The 19,532-nt window shown below is 46.9% G+C and overlaps 1 protein-coding gene across 1 annotated transcript in view; it reads right to left on the bottom strand.

Annotated features, from left to right (window-relative positions):
• Nucleotides 1–14,542, bottom strand: part of MIGA1 (mitoguardin 1) — a 116,788-nt gene extending 102,246 nt beyond the window's left edge. The window contains exon 1 of the mRNA XM_004582106.2: nt 14,424–14,542. Coding sequence (XP_004582163.2) covers nt 14,424–14,540 — 117 coding nt within the window. The 5' untranslated portion in view covers nt 14,541–14,542. The remainder of the gene's footprint in view (nt 1–14,423) is intronic.
• Nucleotides 14,543–19,532: the final 4,990 nt, after the last annotated feature.

Below are 19,532 nucleotides of genomic sequence, written 5' to 3'. Positions count from 1 at the left end.
GAAGATCTTCCATCCGATGTTTCACTCCCCAAGTGAGCCGCAACGGGCCGGTACGAGCCAATCCGATGCCGGGAACCAGGAACCTCTTCCGGGTCTCCCACGCGGGTGCAGGGTCCCAAAGCTTTGGGCCGTCCTCGACTGCTTTCCCAGGCCACAAGCAGGGAGCTGGATGGGAAGTGGAGCTGCCGGGATTAGAACTGGCGCCCATATGGGATCCCGGGGCTTTCAAGGCGAGGACTTTTAGCCGCTAGGCCACGCCGCCGGGCCCAACACAATATTTTTTAAAGGATTAAAGAAGAAACCACAAGAAAAATGGCAAAATGCTAAATAGATTAAGGAAACAAAAACAGTGAAAATTCTATCTACCAAAACACAGTATGCACAAATGCAAAGCAAGTTTATGGGTATTAAAAGCTTATGTTAAAGAACAACATGGGCCCCCAGCTGTGGCAACTGCCTAGATTTCATTGCACTGAGGCAAATGTTACACTGCTGGGAGAAAAGCAACTAACAGCTGGGCCTGGTTACTGCCAAACTGGTGCTAACTACACATGTGTGCCAGCAATACTTGTGTATGATACATATACACACACATATTTAAAGATATGTAGGAGGCAAATTCCAGCATGCCATCCGACAGGGTCTGGGGAGCGACATGCAAGTATGCATGGACCTGGGTAGCAGGCATGCGGGACTGTGGATTATTCAGGGAAGTGGGTCTGGAGATGTATAAGAGGGAGGATTACTGAAGGAGAAAGTGATAGGTGAGGAATGAGTTCTAGCAGACTTCCACCAGCTAGGCACTTAGTAGTAACATTTATCCGTAATCAAGGTGGCTGAGACTAGGGGTTTAGAGGAAGGAACCAGAGGCCCTTCTGGAACTAAACCAATATATCCACCCACATGGGAGATGTGAGCTGGGATTGTTGTTATCAACCACCATCTAATGGCACACATGAAAGCCATGGCTAGGGTTCAACTACAGTACCTGCCAGTGAGTGTCAGGGCAGGGTGTGGACCGTGTTAGGCTGGATCATGACACTAACTGGCACACCAGAGAACTGGGTCTTGTAGTAGATTCTGTAAGGGATCATGGGCTCACCCCTGTGGGACTGTCATACCACTTGTTTACTTGAAGGCTGGGGGTGATGACAGCCTGAGCTAGGCATGATCGTGGAACTCACCTACACTCATGGGTTTGGATCACTGGGGTAGGGAACAGGCTGTAGCACCTGCAGGCACACTCGAGAACTGGGTCTGAGGTGGGCCATACCACAACATCCACCAGCACACAAAAAGGCCGATACTGGGGGACAGACTGTGTCGGGTAAGGGTCTAATACCCACTGGCACACGTGAGATCTGGGACTGGGAGTGCCTGGTGGGCCATCATTCCCACTGGTGCTGGTGAGCATGTGAATCAGGGCTGGGAACCGGTAAGGCTGGGCATGACTGCTTCACCTTTTGGCAGGTGTGTGGGTTGGCTCGGGAGGAAGGAGGACAGACTGGGCAGGGCCAGGTCAAACAGTAGCACACTGGCATGTACAGGAATCAGGACAGGGCACAGGCCATGCCAGGCTAGACTAGACTATCACCCCTATAGTTGACATTAAATCCAGGTATTGGGCAGGCTTGGCAGGACTAGGCTGCAGCACCCACCAGTGAGAGTTGGGACTGAGGGTGGCCATGTCATGCCAGGCTGAAGGATCTAACAACAAAGGCTAACTAAGGGATGGGTTACACTGGGCTGGTGCAGGCCCTGGTCTCCCAAGGATTAACTCCACAGCTTAGCTTGTTTCTCAGAGGGTAACAGGATGAGCAATTTTGGCCTGATACATCTAGCCACTGGCTTAACCGCAAGTTCCTGCTTCCTATTTGTCAAGTTATCTGCCAAGGGATTGGATAAACACTGGGAGGAACTCAAGGGATTTAGGGTGGCCACTAGAGGATTGGATAAACACTGGGAGGAACTCAAGGGATTTAGGGTGGCCACTACTGGGAGGAACTCGAAGGATTTAGGGTGGCCACTTGAGGACTGGATAAACACTGGGAGGAGCTAGGCAGAGCATAAAAGAAAGCCTGGAGTTTCAATAAAAGTCAATCTATCATCGATCGGCATTCGGTGTACTGCGTGTTTTCTTGTGTTGTCTTGTTTCACTGCGTTGTCTTTTTCGTAACCCTAGTCCCTCCGCTCGGCTCGGGGTAAGTGGCGACACGGGCGTTGCCAACATCTGGAGGTCCCACCGAGATTGAGAAAGAGAGGATATGACGAAGGGTCGTCCCGGGAGGCTGGCCAGCTGATTCAGGTAAGTGGGACGTATTGTAAGTCTCTGCTAAACTGGTAGGAGAGGGAGTTTCATTTTGAAATATAGTCAGGTTTTAGTTTTATTTTGAAATACAGTTAGGTTTTAGACTTATTTTGAAATATAACGAGGTTTTAGATTTATTTTGTAAGTTTTCAATTTATTTAGAAGTATAGTCAGGTTTTAGATTTATTTTGAAGTATAGTTAGGTCTTGGTGTTTAATTTATCTGGCGAAAAGGACGATAAAATGGGTTCTGCCTTCTCCCAGGATAAATTGGCCACCGAGCTTGATGAACTTCTACATCAACTGGGGATGCAAGTTAAAATTAAGATGATTAGAAATTTTGTTAAAGCCATTCAATCTAGTAGTCCTTGGTTTATTGTTTCAGGCAACTTGAGTATTCCCGATTGGGAACAGGTTAAGGCCAATTTACAATCCTGTTTACAAAAAGACCCAGATAATTTCCCCATTGTTAACTTTTCTTTGTGGCGCTTAGTCCGTGATTCATTATTTACTGATAAAGTGAAAGCTGAGAAACAGTTAAGCGAAATACAGACTACTTTTGAAGAAATCCAGGGGAGGGAAGTTCTACGGTCCTTGGAAGCTTGGAATGAGGCGGCCTCGAGTGAGACCACCCCGAGTGAGACCTCTTCTTTAAAAGAGAGTGAGGTCTCTTCTTTAGAGGAGACCGAAGCCTCTTCTTCAGATGAGAACGAGGCCTCTTCCTCGGAAGAGAGTAAGGACAAACGAGATGAGGGCGTTTTCTTAAAGTGGGAAATTAAGGATAAGGAGAAGGTTTTCTTAAAGTGGGAAATTAGGGACATTAAAAGAAAGTTAAAGAAAGCAGGAGGTCCCCCTCGCCGGGAGCATCAGCCCCTTCAATTTAAAGACCTCAAAAATGTAAAGCAGGCTGTTAAAGATTATGGTGCCCAGGCACCCTTTACTCTTGCACTCATAGAATCCTTTTCGAGTTTGAATCTTACTCCTAATGATTGGATGCTATTGTGCCACTCTGCTCTCAATGGTGGTGACTTTCTCCTATGGAGAGGGGACTTTCAACATAGGTGCAGGTTTTTTGCTGAGCAGAACGCGGCTGGGGGACATGCAGATCGAAGCCTTGAAATGCTTACTGGCACTGGACCTTTTGAGGGCATCCAACAACAAGTTAATTATGACCTAGGAGTTTATGCACAGATAGCAAATGCAGCCCTTGGAGCCTGGAAGGCCTTACCTAACGCTAATACAGGAGACCACCGTTCCAAGGTCTTGCAAGGCCCTACAGAACCCTTTCAAGAATTTGTGGACCGTATTATGCAGGTTGCTACTAAGATCTTTGGTAACGTGGAACCGGCTATGCCAGTAAATAAGCATATAGCCTTTGAGAATGCTAATAAATATTGCCAGGATGCTCTCAAGTCCCACAGAGAGAAGTCCCTGCATGATTATCTCAAAATTTGCAGACATATTGACTCCACCCATGCCGTTGGGCAAGTGATAGCATCCGCTGTTCAACACCCTCAGCCCCACCCTAGGGCGCCTCCCAAAACCTGTTTCAGATGTGGACAGCCTGGACATTTTAAAAAACAGTGCCCCAAAATTCTGCGACAAGGAAGATCACCCCCGCAATCCTTGCAGGCCCCAGATCTTTGTCCAAGATGCCATAAAGGCTATCATTGGAGCAGTGATTGTAGGTCCAGATATGATGCCCAAGGCAATCCCCTATTGGGAAACGGGGTCAGGGGCCCACTCCGGGCCCCCCAACCTCAGGTGTACAGAGCCCAGCAGACACCTGTACACCAGGTAGCGCAGGACTGGACCTCTGTGCCACCTCCGGAGAGGTATTGACCCCGCTCCTGGGGCCCCAACGAATAAAAACAGGAGTCAGGGGCCCCTTGGGCCTGATCCTAGGAAGAAGTAGTGCTACTATGCATGGAATCAGAGTACTCCCAGGAGTGATAGATGAGGATACCCCCGCAGAAATAGAAGTCATGGCAGAATCAGCCAAAGGCACTATAATCATTCCACCAGGAGCTAGATTTGCCCAGCTCATCTTGATCCCCAAGGTTCCAACTAACAACCCCATTCTTAAGAGAGATAGATAAGGAGGATTTGGAGATTCTGGCCCCTTGGCATGTTGGGTCTCCGACATGCAAACCCGACCCACCTTACAGTTAGAGATAGAAGGGAAAAAATTCACAGGCTTACTTGATACTGGGGCTGACAGTACAGTTATATCCCAGGCACAGTGGCCAAGTTCCTGGCCATTAGAGGCCACCCCAACCGTTCTCCAAGGGATAGGAACTTCTCAGCCACAGAAAAGCGCCAGGTTGTTAAGGTGGAAGGATCAAGAGGGGCATTCAGGAGTTTTCCAGCCGTATGTCTTACCACATATTCCTATCAATCTGTGGGGACGAGATTTGTTGAGTGCCATGAATGTTGTATTGACCTCTCAGCCTGTGCCAAATATGCTTAATAGACAGGGATACTTTCCTGGAAAAGGTTTGGGCAGACATCTTCAAGGTGACCCCCAACCAGCCTGTGACAGGGTTAGGATATTTTTCACAGGGGCCTTTGTAGAGCAGCCTCATCGGTTAGTGGAGCCCATTAAATTAACATGGAAAACAGATGAACCAGTTTGGGTTGAACAATGGCCCCTTTCAAGTGAAAAATTAGAGGCTGCAATTGAATTGGTAAAGGAACAGCTTCAGGCTGGACATATTGTTCCATCCACCTCTCCTTGGAACACCCCAATTTTTGTTATTAAAAAGAAAAATAATAAATGGAGGCTTTTACAAGATTTACGTGCAGTAAATGCCGTCATGGCCCCTATGGGGGCCACACAACCTGGTTTGCCATCTCCTGTGGGAATACCAAAAGATTGGCATATGCTTGTGTTAGATTTAAAAGACTGCTTTTTCTCCATTCCCTTGCACCCGGAAGATGCTCCACGTTTTGCCTTTACCTTGCCATCCATCAATTTAAAGGCCCCTTCCCAACGTGTCCATTGGGTTGTGCTCCCACAAGGGATGATGAACAGCTCTACCATTTGTCAGATATATGTGGATAAGGCCTTAAAAGGAATTAGATCACAATTCCCAAATATTTATTTAATCCATTATATGGATGATCTTTTGATTGCAGCTGAAACCCGTTCCATTCTGTCCTCAGCAGCACAATGTATTTATCAGGCTTTAGCCACAGCCGGGTTGATTGTTGCCCCGAATAAAATTCAGACAGATTTTCCTTACCAGCATTTAGGCCATCAACTTTTACCAACTGGTGTCACCCCTCAGAATTTGACCATCAGATTAAGTGATGTGAAGACTTTGAATGATCTGCAGAGTTTGTTGGGTGATATTAATTGGATCCGACCAATTTTGCATATTTCCACTGGGCAACTCAAGCCACTTTTTGATATTCTTAAAGGTGATCCAGATCCTTCCTCACCCAATTGTCCAAAGAAGGCAGGGAATGTCTGCAGTTAGTCCAGCAGGCCATTCATAATGCTCATGTTAGTTATGTGGATTATAAGGCACCAATGCGGTTGTTGGTCTTTCCTTCCAATCATGCGCCTACAGCAGTGTTTTGGCAGACTGGACCTATATATTGGGTCCACTCCCCAGCATCCACTGGACAAATTGTGCAATCCTATCCCACTGCTGCTGCATCTCTGTTGTATAAGGCATGTAAGATCAGCCTGCAAATTTTTGGAAAATATCCTGATTTCATCTCCACCCCCTATGATTCCCAACAGGTGGTATAGTTGCAGAATAATATTGATGATTGGTCTGTCTTTTGTGCCACGGTTTCTTCTCAGTTAATTAATCATTATCCTTCCCATCCCTTAGTACAGTTTTTTAAAAGACATCCAGTTGTTTTTCCAAAAATCATTAGACAACAACCCGTATTAGGAACCCGTGTGGTTTTTACTGATGGGTCGGCTAAAGGCAAGGCTGCTATAGTTTCTGGACATGAAGAACAGGCTGTTTCATCTCTCACAAATCAGCTCAAGCCACCGAAATAGAAGCTGTTCTTTTTGCCCTTCAAATTTATCATGATGAGCCCCTGAATTTATACACAGATAGCTGCTATGTGGCTCATGTTATTTTACCTTTAGAAACCGCAGCCTATATAGCCCCGACCTCCTCAGTTTATTTGCTTCTTTTACAATTACAGCATCGGATTTGGCAGCGCACTTGTCCCTTATTTGTTGGGCATATAAGAGCGCATACCTCCTTGCCTGGCCCCCTAAGCGAGGGTAATGCACGGGCAGATTCGTTGACTCAGGTGTTGCACATATCCCTGACCATGGACCCTTATGAACAGGCAGTGCGCCTTCATAAAAGGTTCCATCTCAATGCAGCTTCCCTGAGATTACATGCTAAGGTAACTAGAGAACAAGCCACCCAGATTGTCACCAATTGTGAAGTCTGTGCTCAATATTGTTCTGTCCCATTCCTAGGGGCTAATCCCAGAGGGTTATTGCCCAATCATGTGTGGCAAATGGATGTTACCCACGTCCCTTCCTTTGGAAAACTTCAATATGTGCATGTTTCAGTTGATACCTATTCCCATGTAATATATGCCTCCGCTCATTCAGGAGAGAAATTAAAAGATGTTAAAGCCCATTGTTTACAAGCCTTTGCCTATATGGGGGTCCCCAAACAAATTAAGACCGATAATGGACCGGCCTAAGTTAGCCAGGGTTTTGAGAAGTTCTGCCAAGATTTTAGTCAAGCCATTGTTGAACGTGCCAACCGCACTCTTAAAGTTTATCTAGAAAAAGTAAAGAAGGAGGATGTGGCTGAGCATTGCAGCTCACCCCATTCCCTACTGGCATCTGCCATCTATGTGTTGAATTTTTTAACTGTCACTAATGATGTAGCTCCTGCAAAGCGCCATTGGCTTCACCCTGCTAATGAGAATAAAGGCCAAGTAAAATGGAAAGATCTGGCCACAAATAAATGGCGGGGACCAGATCCAGTACTAACATGGGGGCGAGGCTCTGTTTGTGTTTTTCCCCAGGATGAAGAAACACCTAGATGGGTTCCTGAGAGACTTACACAGCAAATCTCCTTGGCTCCAACTCAGCATGATCCCACTCCTAATGATGTTCTTGCAGGATAGGAGACCCTGACAGCAATGGCGCAACTTCCTAGTATCCTGCCCATGGGAAACGCAGATCTCCAGCTGCTCCCCGATTTACCATCATATATGTGTTACCCCTGTGAAATGGCATTTAACTGGCAGCATGGATGTTTTAGGAACAAAGCGGAATCTTGGCCATGGGGCTGATGGTCGTAGCTATGATTGCAGTACTGTTTACTCTTCTTTGCCTCCTATGCAGGCAACAAGCCTGGGAGCAGGTCATTATTTGACAAACCATGATGGCTTTAGCTGTGGAAAACCCTAGCGCTCAAGTTTGGTTGAACATGGTGTGATGGGCAGCCAGAGACGGGTAAGATCTGGCAGCGCTGATGACCAAGCTAAGACAGGGATTCCCCAGGTGGGGCTCCCCATGACGGGTAAGGCATCAACTGACTGCTGGACAACCTAAGACAGGCGTCCATTAAAAAAACAACAAAAAAGGGGGAAATGCAGGCCCCGGTCTCCCAAGGATTAACTCCACAGCTTAGCTTGTTTCTCAGAGGGTAACAGGATGGGCAATTTTGGCCTGATATATCTAGCCACTGGCTTAACCGCAAGTTCCTGCTTCCTATTTGTCAAGTTATCTGCCAAGGGATTGGATAAACACTGGGAGGAACTCAAGGGATTTAGGGTGGCCACTAGAGGATTGGATAAACACTGGGAGGAACTCAAGGGATTTAGGGTGGCCACTACTGGGAGGAACTCGAAGGATTTAGGGTGGCCACTTGAGGACTGGATAAACACTGGGAGGAGCTAGGCAGAGCATAAAAGAAAGCCTGGAGTTTCAATAAAAGTCAATCTATCATCGATTGGCATTCGGTGTACTGCGTGTTTTCTTGTGTTGTCTTGTTTCACTGCGTTGTCTTTTTCGTAACCCTAGTCCCTCCGCTCGGCTAGGGGTAAGTGGCGACACGGGCATTGCCAACAGGCTGGGTCAGAGCAACCACTGGAACATGCAAGATTCGTGTGGCTGGGAGCAAGCCTGGTCAGAGAGCTAAGGGCACAGCCCTGGCTGGGCTGCGGTTCCCACTGGTGAGTGTGAGAGCCATAATGGGGACAGCAATCTAGATTGGATATGACTGCAGGTTCCCTCAGCATGGGTATGGACTGGATCTGGGATATGTCAGGCTGGGCTAGGCTACAGTACCTGCTGGTGCTCGCAAGAGCCAGGGTAGGCATAGGACAGGCTGGACTAAGTCTCTTCCCCCACTGAACCATGCAAAAGCTGGGCCTGCGGATTGCCAGGTAGGGCTAGGCTGTAATACCCAACAATAACAATAGGAATGGGTGTGGGCTAGTTGGCCAAGGTTGCTATACCAACCAGGACAGGAAGTGGGCTAAGTTAGGCTGGGCCAAGTACCCACCGGTGTGCAAAAGATGTGCCACTAGAAGGTGACCTGATAAAGAAGCTTGGGGAACTCCTCTGTCAGGATGCAATCCCTGCAGTCAGCACAAGAAGCACGGCTGCGAGCAGCCCCAACCAAGGCAAGTTACGGCACCAGCTGGCATATGTGTGAATCAGGTCTGGGTGAGGGCCAGGCCAGGCCAGTTCATAGCACCCACAGGCAGATGTGAAAACCAGGGCAGACCAAGTTGAACCACAACACCAGCCAGTTCACATCAGGGCTGGGACTGGGGGCTGGCTGGGCTGGGCTGGGCTGGGCTGGGCTAGGCTGCAGCACACACCAACATGAGCTGGAACTGGGGGTAGACCAGGTCAACTCAGGTTGCCACACCTGCTGGTGAATGCCAAGGTGAGGTCGGCCATGCCAGACTGTGCTGCAGCACCCACCAGCACACATAAGACTCAAGGTGGCACGGGGGGGGGGGGGCGGCAAACCCAGTAAGGGAGCTGTGGGGTTTCCCCTCCTGGGCCACTTCTCCCATTGGTGAGCATGAGAGCTGGGAATGGGGACTGACCAGGCTGGTCAGGGGTACAAAGTCCATTGGCCTTCAAGTGAGCTGGGTTAGGGGGAGAGCCAAGCTCAGCTAATCGACCATATCCACCCCGACATGCATGATCCAGAATTAAGTGCAGGCTGGTTGGGCTAGCAGATGCTTAGACGTGGGACATCAGCTAAGCATCAGCTAGCAGATGCTTAGACGTGGGGCCTGTCCTATCAGGCTAGATTGTAGATCCACCTAGAAAGTGTAAGATCCAGGGCTAGGAGTAAGCCTAGCAGAGAATTTGTGGCTGATAGGCTGAGTATGAGAATCAAGGCTTTTGGCAGGCCTGGCTGTACAGACAACGGCACCTGCAAGTATGATCATGCTTGGACAATGGGGTCAATTAGGCTGAGCTAAGCTGCAACATCCACTGAGGTACATGAGAGCCAAATGGTATGCAGGGAAGACTTGATCCATCTGCTGCATATACCATCATATGCAGGAACCAGAGCTGCAGGTGAGCTTGGTAGGGGTTACTGGGGGCCACTCCCACTAAGCTGAAATTCTCACTGGCATGCATGAGGGCCAAGTGTGTGGTAGGCAGGGCTGAACTGAGCCACAGCATTGATTGGCTTGCACATGAGATGGGGCTGGAGACAGAACTGATCAGGTGACTGCAACTACCAGTATGTGTGTGTAGGCTGATGTGGGTGATGGACTGAGCTGGACCCAGCTCTACCTGGCATACATAGGAATCAGGCTGGGGTCACCTTTTGCAAAGTTTCTTTGGGGAGCTCCCAACTGGACCACCAGACTCAAAACTACAAGCATGGTGAAAACTGCAGGATCTGGGGGTCTCACCATGAAGTGCATGTATCAGAACTGGACTGCCTCAGTTCTGAAAACTACATGGTAGACGGAATGTCTCGATGTCTGAGGAGGACATCTAGTACCATGGAAGGCAGAACAAACTGGACAGCTCTCACCGTCAATCTTTGACAGTAAGTATCTAGGTGAATGGAGGCTCTGTGTTGGACTGCATCAACAAATGGACCTTAGAAGGATTTCCTCAACCTTGGCGCAACAGAATCAACAGCATCTTAGAACTACCAAAACCACTTAAGCAATGTCCTCAGAATATGCTCTACATCAGGGACCCTATATGACACTGGGTGGCTGTCCCCATTCACAGGTACTGATGCAACTGGACTACTGGGAGTAGCCCTTTCCCGTTCTCTCCCCACTTTCCGCAAATACAAGAAGAAAAAAAGGAGATGGGAGGCAGCTGCTTCATCCATTTTCCCCCATCCTTGACCCTCCCCACCCTAACTGGAGGTCCACATGGCCATGCACCCCTCTCAACTAACATCATCAAAATAAAATTAATTTTTTTAAGATTTTTTTAAATTTTTATTTAAACGTCAGATGTACAGAGAGGAGAGACAGAGGGAAAGACCTTAAGAAAATAAGAAAATAAAAAATAAAATTCATGGGCCCAGCATGGTAGCCTAGCAGCTAAAATTCTCGCCTTGCACGCACCAGGATCCCATATGGGCACCGGTTCTAATCCCGGCAGCCCTGCTTCCCATCCAGCTCCCTGCTTGTGCCCTAGGAAAGTAGTCAAGGACTGCCCAAGGCCTTGGGACCCTCCATCTGCACTGGAGACCCAGAGTAGTTCCTGACTTCAGATCGGCACAGCTCTGGCCAATGCGTTCACTTCGGGAGTGAATCATCAGATAGAGGATCTTCTTCTCTGTCTCTCCTCCTCTCTAATATATCTGACTTTGCAACAAAAATAAATAAAATTTTAAAAAATAAAATTCATGATAGTAGATCATGAAATGTAATGGAGAAAAGAGTCATACTAACAAATATTTCTAGGGAAAATGGCTATCTTCATGCAGGAGAAAGAAGTTGAAACCTTACCTCACATCATATATAAAAATTATTTCAAAATAAATCAAAAACCTGAATGTAAGACCAAAAGCCTTAAAAAAAAACTTTACATCGCCCCAGCTGTAGGCAACTACCTAGATTGCCCAGGCAAATGTTAGACTGCTGGGAGAAAAGCACCCAGTAGCCAGTGGTGACTCTATACCTGGTTAATGACGAATTTGTGTTAACTATACCAGTGTGCTAGCATAGCTGTCTTTTCTTTTCTTCTTAAAGACATGTGAGGAGGGTAGGGGACACCAGGCTGAGACATGCCATCCTAGCCCCCAGGCAGGGAGGGTTACTGAATGTCTGGGGAAGGAGGTCTGGGGACGTATTGGAATGTGAGCAGCTGCGAGCATATTTGACAGGGAAGGTAGGATTTATGTGGTCTTCCACAGGCCAGGTCACAGCCCCTCGCAGGCAGGCAAGGGAGGTAAGGCAGAATGGTTTCGGGGTGGGGGGGGGAAATGGAGGGCACGACTGAGTCACACCAAGACATTCACCCTCCTCAGAGACCCAGGTTGGCAAATACAAAAGCTGAGTTATGGGGCATGCCTGGCTGAACTAGGCCACAGTACCTGCCCCAGTGTCAGAGCAAGGGGTAGGCCATGTCAGGCTGGGCCACAGCACCCACCAGAACATGAGACAACCAGATCTGGAAGCAGATTCTATAGCAAACTTGTGGACTCACCTCTGAGAGACTGTAGCACCTGTCAGCTTATACAGAGAGCTCCGGGGGTGACTAGCTGAGCAGACTGGACAGCGGAATTCACCTGACACTCTGGGACCTGGGGCTAGGAGGAGGCTGAGTTGGGCCAGGCTGCAGCACCTGCCTACACATGCAAAGGCAAGGACCAAGGGCAGCCCAGGCTCAACAGGGCCATGGCATCCACCAGCACAGGTGAGATTGAGGCTGGGAGTGGGGAGTTCCCCTGGTGGACCAGGCTAGACAAGGCTGCAGCACCGCTGGTGCTAACAGAGAAAGAATGCCAGGCAACGCCACAGCATCCACCAGTTTACATTAGAGCTGGCTCTAGGGGTTGGCTAGGCTGGACAAGGCTGTAGCACCCACCCAGTGAAAGCCACAATGGGTAAGGGCCAGGCAGACTGGGCCACAGTACTCACCAGTCAGTGACACCACTGGGGACTGGCGTGTCACTGTGGGCAATAGCACCCACTGGCACATGCAAGATCCAGAGCTGGGAGTGAGCCTGTTAGGGGAACTTAGGGAGCTCCCCTACTCTATCTGGGTGCATTTCCTGCTGGTGAGCACAAGAGATGGGGCTGGAGACAGGCCAGGCTGGGCTGCAGTACCTGTTGGAAAATATGTGAGCTAATTCTGGGAGGAAGGCTGGACTGGGCCAGTCACCAACAATTACCGGCATAAGTGAGAGCCTGGACAGAGCGCAGGCTAGTGTGCCCTACCAGGCCCACTCCAGCTCTGGATCTGCACGTGCCAGGCTGGATGTGAGGTGGTACCTCTTTGTGGTTGATACGCTTTTCTCTATTGATTACTCACGTTCAGCATCTTTCCATGGGCTTATCAACATTTTTCTTTCATTGGAGAACTCTTTTGCCCAGGTACTTTTTTTTCTAAATTTATATTATTGCCTGGGTTCTTTTTAAAAAATATTTATTATTGTTGTTGTAGTTGTATTATTGTTATCGTTTAGACAAACCCACAAAAAGAAAGAGAGACAGAGAGATCTTCTGCTGAATCACTCTCCAAATGGCTGCAACGGCTAGCATTGAGCCAGTCTGAAGCCAGAAGCCAGGAACATCTTCCAGGTCTCCCACAGGGGTGCAGGGTCGCAAGCACCTGGACCATGCTCCACTGCTTTCCCGTGCCATAAGCAGAGAGCGAGATTGGAAGTGAAGCAACCAGGACATGAACTGAGAATAATATGGTAAGTAAAATAATCCAGTCACAGAAAGATAAATTGTTAAGTAATTCCTCTTGTGAAATACATAGTCAAATTGAAAGATAAAAAGAGCCCGGTGCAACAGCCTAGTAGCTAAGGTCCTCACCTTGCATCTGGCAGGATCCTATATGGGCACCAGTTCTAATCCCAGCAGCTCCACTCCCTTCCAGCTCCCTGCTTGTGGCCTGAGAAAGCACAAGCTTTCTCAGAGTATGGCCCAAGGCCTTGGGACCCTGCACCTGCATGGAAGACCCCAAAGACGTTCCAGGCTTCGGATTGGCTCAGCTCTGGCCCTTGTGGCTGCGTGGGGAATGAACCAACAGACAGATCTTTCTCCCTGTATCTCCTCCTCTCTGTATATCTGACTTTCCAATAAAAATAAATAAATCTTTAAAAAAATAAATTTCTGGTCACAGGAGCTAAAGGGAGGAAGCATGGGGAATTACTGACAAATTATGATAGTTTCAGTTTTGCAAGACGAGAGTTCTAGAGGTCAGCTGCACAACAATGTGAATGTAATGTCAATGAACTGTACATCTAAGAATGCTTAAAACAGGGGCAATGATATGGCATAGCAGGTAAAGCCACCTCCTGTGGCATCACCCATAGGTGCTGCTTCAGATCCTAGCTGCTCCACTTCTGACTCAGTTTCCTGCTAATGGCCTGGAAAAAGAAGAAAATGGCCCAGGTGTTTGGGCCTCTACCTCCCAAATGAGAGAAACAGAAGAAGCACCTGACTCTGGCTGCTGGCTTCAGCTGGCCCAGCCCTAGCCACTGCAGCATCCAGGGGAGGTATCAGCAGATAGAAGACCTGTCTCTCTCTCTGCTCTCCCAAAAAAGCCAATTTAAATTTAAATTTAATTTAAAATAGCCAATTTTAAACCTTTTATATTTTACCACAACAAAAATTAAAATGCAAGAATTATAATAGTGAGGATACATGTACTGGAATAACACACTTCACTGAAAACAACTGTAATTGACTATTATGTTGATCTAAGAGAATTACACTGATTTAAATGTTATGCAATCTTCTTTCAAGACTTATAAGAGAACAACAGCAAACCCATGAAATAACCAAAAAAGGAAAAAAAATAGTAGATTTTAGATTAGTTTAACAGACTTACTGACTATACCAAATAAAAAGTATCTCAACTGAAATACTCTAAAGAAAATATGCTCTGCGCAACAACACTGTTCAACTGTGTATTTCTTTCCATTGCTTACCTGGGAGAGAGAAGAGTACCAGGAGAGAGGGAGGTCGAACACTCTCAGGGCTGCCGCCTTCACGGAGAGCTGGGAATCACCTCCCGTGTCTTCTGACATGACTCCTGGAATCTTCATCAAATGAAGCATAAAAACTCATGAGCCACAGGTGCTTCTGCTTACTCACCAATGAAAAACTACAAAATTTACTTTCATCAGGTTCATCTGGGCTTGGTTTGGTTTTGCAATTACTCATGATGTTACAACTAAGCTGAAATGCTATTTATCAATCACCAAATCAAACAAAAAAATGAACAGGATTTAAACTTTGAGTTCAGGCAGTCAAATTTTTGTTTAGAAAGCTGTAAGTTCTAGAGCTTGGCAATACCGCATAGCAGACAACATCAGCATCCTGTATGGGAGCCAGTTCAAACCCCGGCTGTTCCACTTTTATTCCAGCTCCCTGTTAATGGCCTGAGAAAAGCAGTGGGAGACGAACCAAGTGCTCAGACCCCAACACCCACATGGGAGACCAGGAAGACGCTCCTGGCTCCTGAGCTCCGCCTGACCCAGCCTTGGCTGCTGCAGACATCTGGGAAGTGCACAAGCAATGGAAGATCTCTTTATCGCTCCCTCCAGCTTTCAAATAAAATAAATCAATCATTTTCAAAAAAAGTTTCCAACTGTTATCTTTTCTGGTTAAATAAGTTTATCCACTTTTAGGTTTTAATTTAAAGTCTACTTCCTTTACAAACATGTATAATTCTTTGCCTATTTTTAAAAATAAAGACACAGGAATGTACAACTTTGATACGTCAATTTTTATTTTCAACAAAGAAATCTTCCCAGTCATTTCCTTCATGACAGTGACAAATGGAGGCTGCTGAATGGAATCTGGACCAGACGCCTGGGCTAGGACGGGACCTCAGCGTTCACTGTCTGAGCTCCACACTTGTCCCAGTCATTTTTTTCATTTATCTTTTTAAGATTTATTCTATTTTTATTGGAAAGTCAGATATACAGAGAGGAGGAGAGACAGAGGGGGGAAGATCATCCACTCGCTGATTCATTCCCAAAGTGGCTGCAACGGCCAGAGCTGCACCAATCCGAAGTCAGGAGCCCAGAGCCTCCTCCAGGTCTCCCACATGGGTGCAGGGTCCCAAGGCTTTGGGCCATCATTAACTGCTTTCCTAGGGCGCAAGCAGGGAGTTGGATGGGAAATGGAGCAGCTGGTACATGAATCAATACCTGTATGGGATCTTGGTGTGTGCAAGGCGAGGACTTTAGCCACTAGGCTACTACTGCACTGGGCCCTCATTCATCTACTTAAAAAATTTTTCAGAGAAATGTTGGGTACATGCTTTGTAACCTTCATACTGTTTGAACACTTGCTAGTTGTTTTGAAACCAAAGGAAAAAAGTCATATGTCTGCAGAGGAAACAGATGTCACTCAAACAGCCCTCATTAACATAGTAAACTTTTGGCAGCAACACGCCAAGGTCAATCTGCAGAGCTAGAAGCTCAACATTCCCATTCCACCCTGCTGAACACACTTATGTGACGATCAAACATAAACTAATTTACTTATTTGATCAGAAGACAAAAACATGGCCTGGTGAACACCAGATCACTGGCAGCCTGAGGTGTCCTTTCAAACCTAACACAGTAACACTCTTGTTACTGGTGCTCAGGTTAATCCCTACCAGGGAGAGAGCTGCCCTCTCATCAAGGTTGATTTAGACCCTGTATAATGAGTTCCAACTGATGCACATTATCACACAACCACTGACTGTGCCACAGACACACCGAGGAATACAGAGGCAACCAAGGCAAACACGATACTCTGGAGAACGACACTAAATGGCTGCTTTTCAGTCTTTGTGTAACCACTGGCTGTTTATAAAACTGCATGCGTAGGAGTGAAAACGGCGGAGCAGTGGAAGCAGACGCTAACGCACATGGAGAACACGGCAGCTTATTAGGTACCGCAGCAGAGGAAGGAGAGCTGAACACACTGGACAACTACTCCAGCCAAACAATGACAGCAAAAAACTGAGTGAATGGAGACCTGAGGTCAGCTATGTCGGTCAATGGACACTGGGTGGGCTGCTTCAGCCTTGGACCGGCGAAGTCGACAGCACTGCAGAACTATCCTACCCACTATCTACCCCCTGGGTGGATACTGGGTGGTGGTTCCCCAACCCTGGGTCAGCTGGGAGGCTGCATGTGGATTCCCCCTTTACCTCTCCCCTTCCCCCAAAGACAAGAAGAAATTGAAAATCTGGAAACAACAATTTCGCCCACTTTTCCCTAATCCTCAGTCCTTCCCACCCTGATACACCATGTGATCATCACCAAAAATAAGCATATACATATAAAAATGCATGCATCAGTTTAGAATATCACAGCAAAAAAAAAAAAATACCTCTTCTTCTCTTCTCCCTCCCCTGAAAACTGACTTTTTTAAAAAACATTTTTACTAATTACATTTTACATCATAAAGCTACGACTGCACTAAACACAGACACACACACAAAGCTGAAAGCAATTCACGCAATGCTTCTCTCCATCATGGATCGTCCCAAATTTTTAACCAAAAAGAAAATAATAGCACAAACAGCTCAACTTGGTGCCCCTTTAAGGAACTGTGAGAAACATGTATTTCTGTGATCTGACTAGTTTATCACAGAAAGTCATTCCACACAGAATCATTATTGAGCAACTTTTTAAAAAATGATTTCAGAATATAGTCTCAGAAGTACAAAATAAACACGAAGGTAAGTTTCACAATTACTCAGATTCAGAAAGGAGGTCTAAAACAGTACCAAAAATACTGCACTAAGTATTATTTGCTTCTCAGCATTGTAATCATTGACAAATTAGAAACAAGTATAACAGAGTTTGCTTCTTAAATGCCCTAAAATTGTATCTGACAATTTTTGACTTTATAATCAGAAAGTCTGCGTTATCAAAATCAAAACACCTCGACGTGCAAAATAAATCTTGTACAACTGAATTCTGAGAAGGTACTGCAAAACCGTGGCTGCAACCATGCTAACAACGGTCTTTAAAGTCTGTGCAAAAATGAAACTTCCTGGAGTCCTCCATCCACAAAATACATGTTTTGCAACTTTAATTACAGAAAAGACCCGGAGCCACAACCCTCCCCAGGTGAAAATGATGCTGGGTGGCACCTTCCAAGGCGCATGATTTTCCACAACCACAACTGCTGCCTACACAAACCCCTACGCCCAGTGTCCAGCGCTGGTCGCAGTGTCCAGCGCTGGTCCCACCTAATCCCTCACAAGCAGGACCAGAAGCCCTGCGCGGACTCACACCTTGGCCGCCCAGAGTCAGCGCTCCCCCTGCGCACCTCCCTCAGGCGTTGGAGCCCCGCTCCCCACCATTCCCGCAGGTTCCCGCAGCTCTGTCCACAGGGTGTCGCGACCCTGCTCGCCGCCGCAGCGGGTCCTTCCACCCTTATACCTGGCGCTGCGGGCCCGGTGCAGCCGAACCACGCCTGCTTGCTCCCGGCACCGGTGCTGAGCAGCAGCCTGGCCGCTGGGTGCGGAGTCCTTCCGGGGTCAGGAGTGAAAAGATGGAGAGAAAGTGGAGGGGGCCTTCTAGTGTTTCTGCGTGGGGGCTACGTGTGAAGCAGCATCCGCCATTTTTGTTTAGGGTACACACTCTTGTCTTACCGGATTCATAGGAAATTAGGTTACAAGAACTGTAAGATTTCACAAAGCTGTTTAGAACTACTGTTATACTTCATAGCCTTGTGGGAAATGCAGTGCTGTTCTGCTAGTCTAGTGAACGCTATGGAGGCTTCCCAAGAAAAAACGCACGAACATGCATTATTAAAACAGACACAGGCACAAACACACAATTTCAAACTCAGATTAAGAAATTTCGTTTGAGATTCTGAGTCCTCTAGTCAGTGTTAACAGTTTCCAACCCAGCCTTTATTATTAGTCTCAATCCGTCTGTAGCTGTTCTCTAGGTTTCCCACTGAATTAGGCACCCAAAGAATAATAAGTATGACCGGTTATGAGGGGTTAGGCAGCACAATCACCTCTCTCGGGTTCTAATATAGAGAAAACTAAACAACACACAAAAAGCCCAAGGTTCTGTTGCTGTGTGCAGTCCTGAGCCAAAACGTTCGTTCAGAACCACAGATTTAAGAATTCTAGTTGCTTGTAGCTCCATGGACATTTGACTTACATGTACCTGCCCTGTATGGTTAATATCCTAATGTCATATGCTAGTCCTTTCATTGTTTCCATGCCTTCTAATTGACCTAGTCAGTGATTTGTAAAGTATAATTGTTTAAAAAAAATCTAACACAAGAATTCTAGTTTCTGAATATATTGGTAATGAAAAGCCAAAATAGCATTTGTAAAGAGAATTGGAATGTGAGAGCAAATGTCGCTATTCATAGCCAAGAAACAAGAATGAGCAATCCTTTTTGTGTTAAAAAAATTCCCATTTTGTCAAACAGGAAGAATAACAATATCACTATGTTACCAGTAGATGAGTAATAGTAACAACAGCAAAAACACAGACAGAATTCTATGTGAAAATACTTTATGCTTCAGAAGTAATGCAGGGGGCCAGCCTGACACTGCATTGGCTAATCCTTCACCTGTAAGTGCTGGCGTCCCGTGTGGGCACCAGTTTGTGTCCCTGCTGCCTCCACTTCCCACCCAGCTCCCTTCCTATGGCCTGAGAACAGTGTAGAGGATGGCCCATAGCCTTGAGATCCTGTACCTGCATGGAACCCAAAAGATGCTCTTGGCTCCTGGTTCCAGATCAGCTCAGCTCTGGCCATTACAGCCATTTGGGACATGAATAGTGAGTGGAAGATCTATGTCTCTTCGTAAAATCTGCTTTTCCAATGAAAATAAACAAATCTTAAAAAAAAGAAGAAGAAGAAGAAGAAGTAAAGGGGGTCTTGAGACTTGAAGAATCTGGAATTCGTGCGGCCATCTTTACTTTTGCTGCCTATACCCTCTTTCAATCTTTGTTCTCATTACCCACCTGAAGCGTTTTTTTTAAAAAACAAGTCATGGGCCTGGTGGCATGGCCTAGCAGCTAAAGTCCTCGCCTTGAACGCCCCAGGATCCCATATGG

This window comes from Ochotona princeps, chromosome 2 (genome assembly GCF_030435755.1).
Source record: "Ochotona princeps isolate mOchPri1 chromosome 2, mOchPri1.hap1, whole genome shotgun sequence".
NCBI classification, from domain to species: domain Eukaryota; kingdom Metazoa; phylum Chordata; class Mammalia; order Lagomorpha; family Ochotonidae; genus Ochotona; species Ochotona princeps.
Note: the sequence above shows the minus strand (reverse complement) of the source record. Positions and strands in the feature narration are given on the sequence as shown.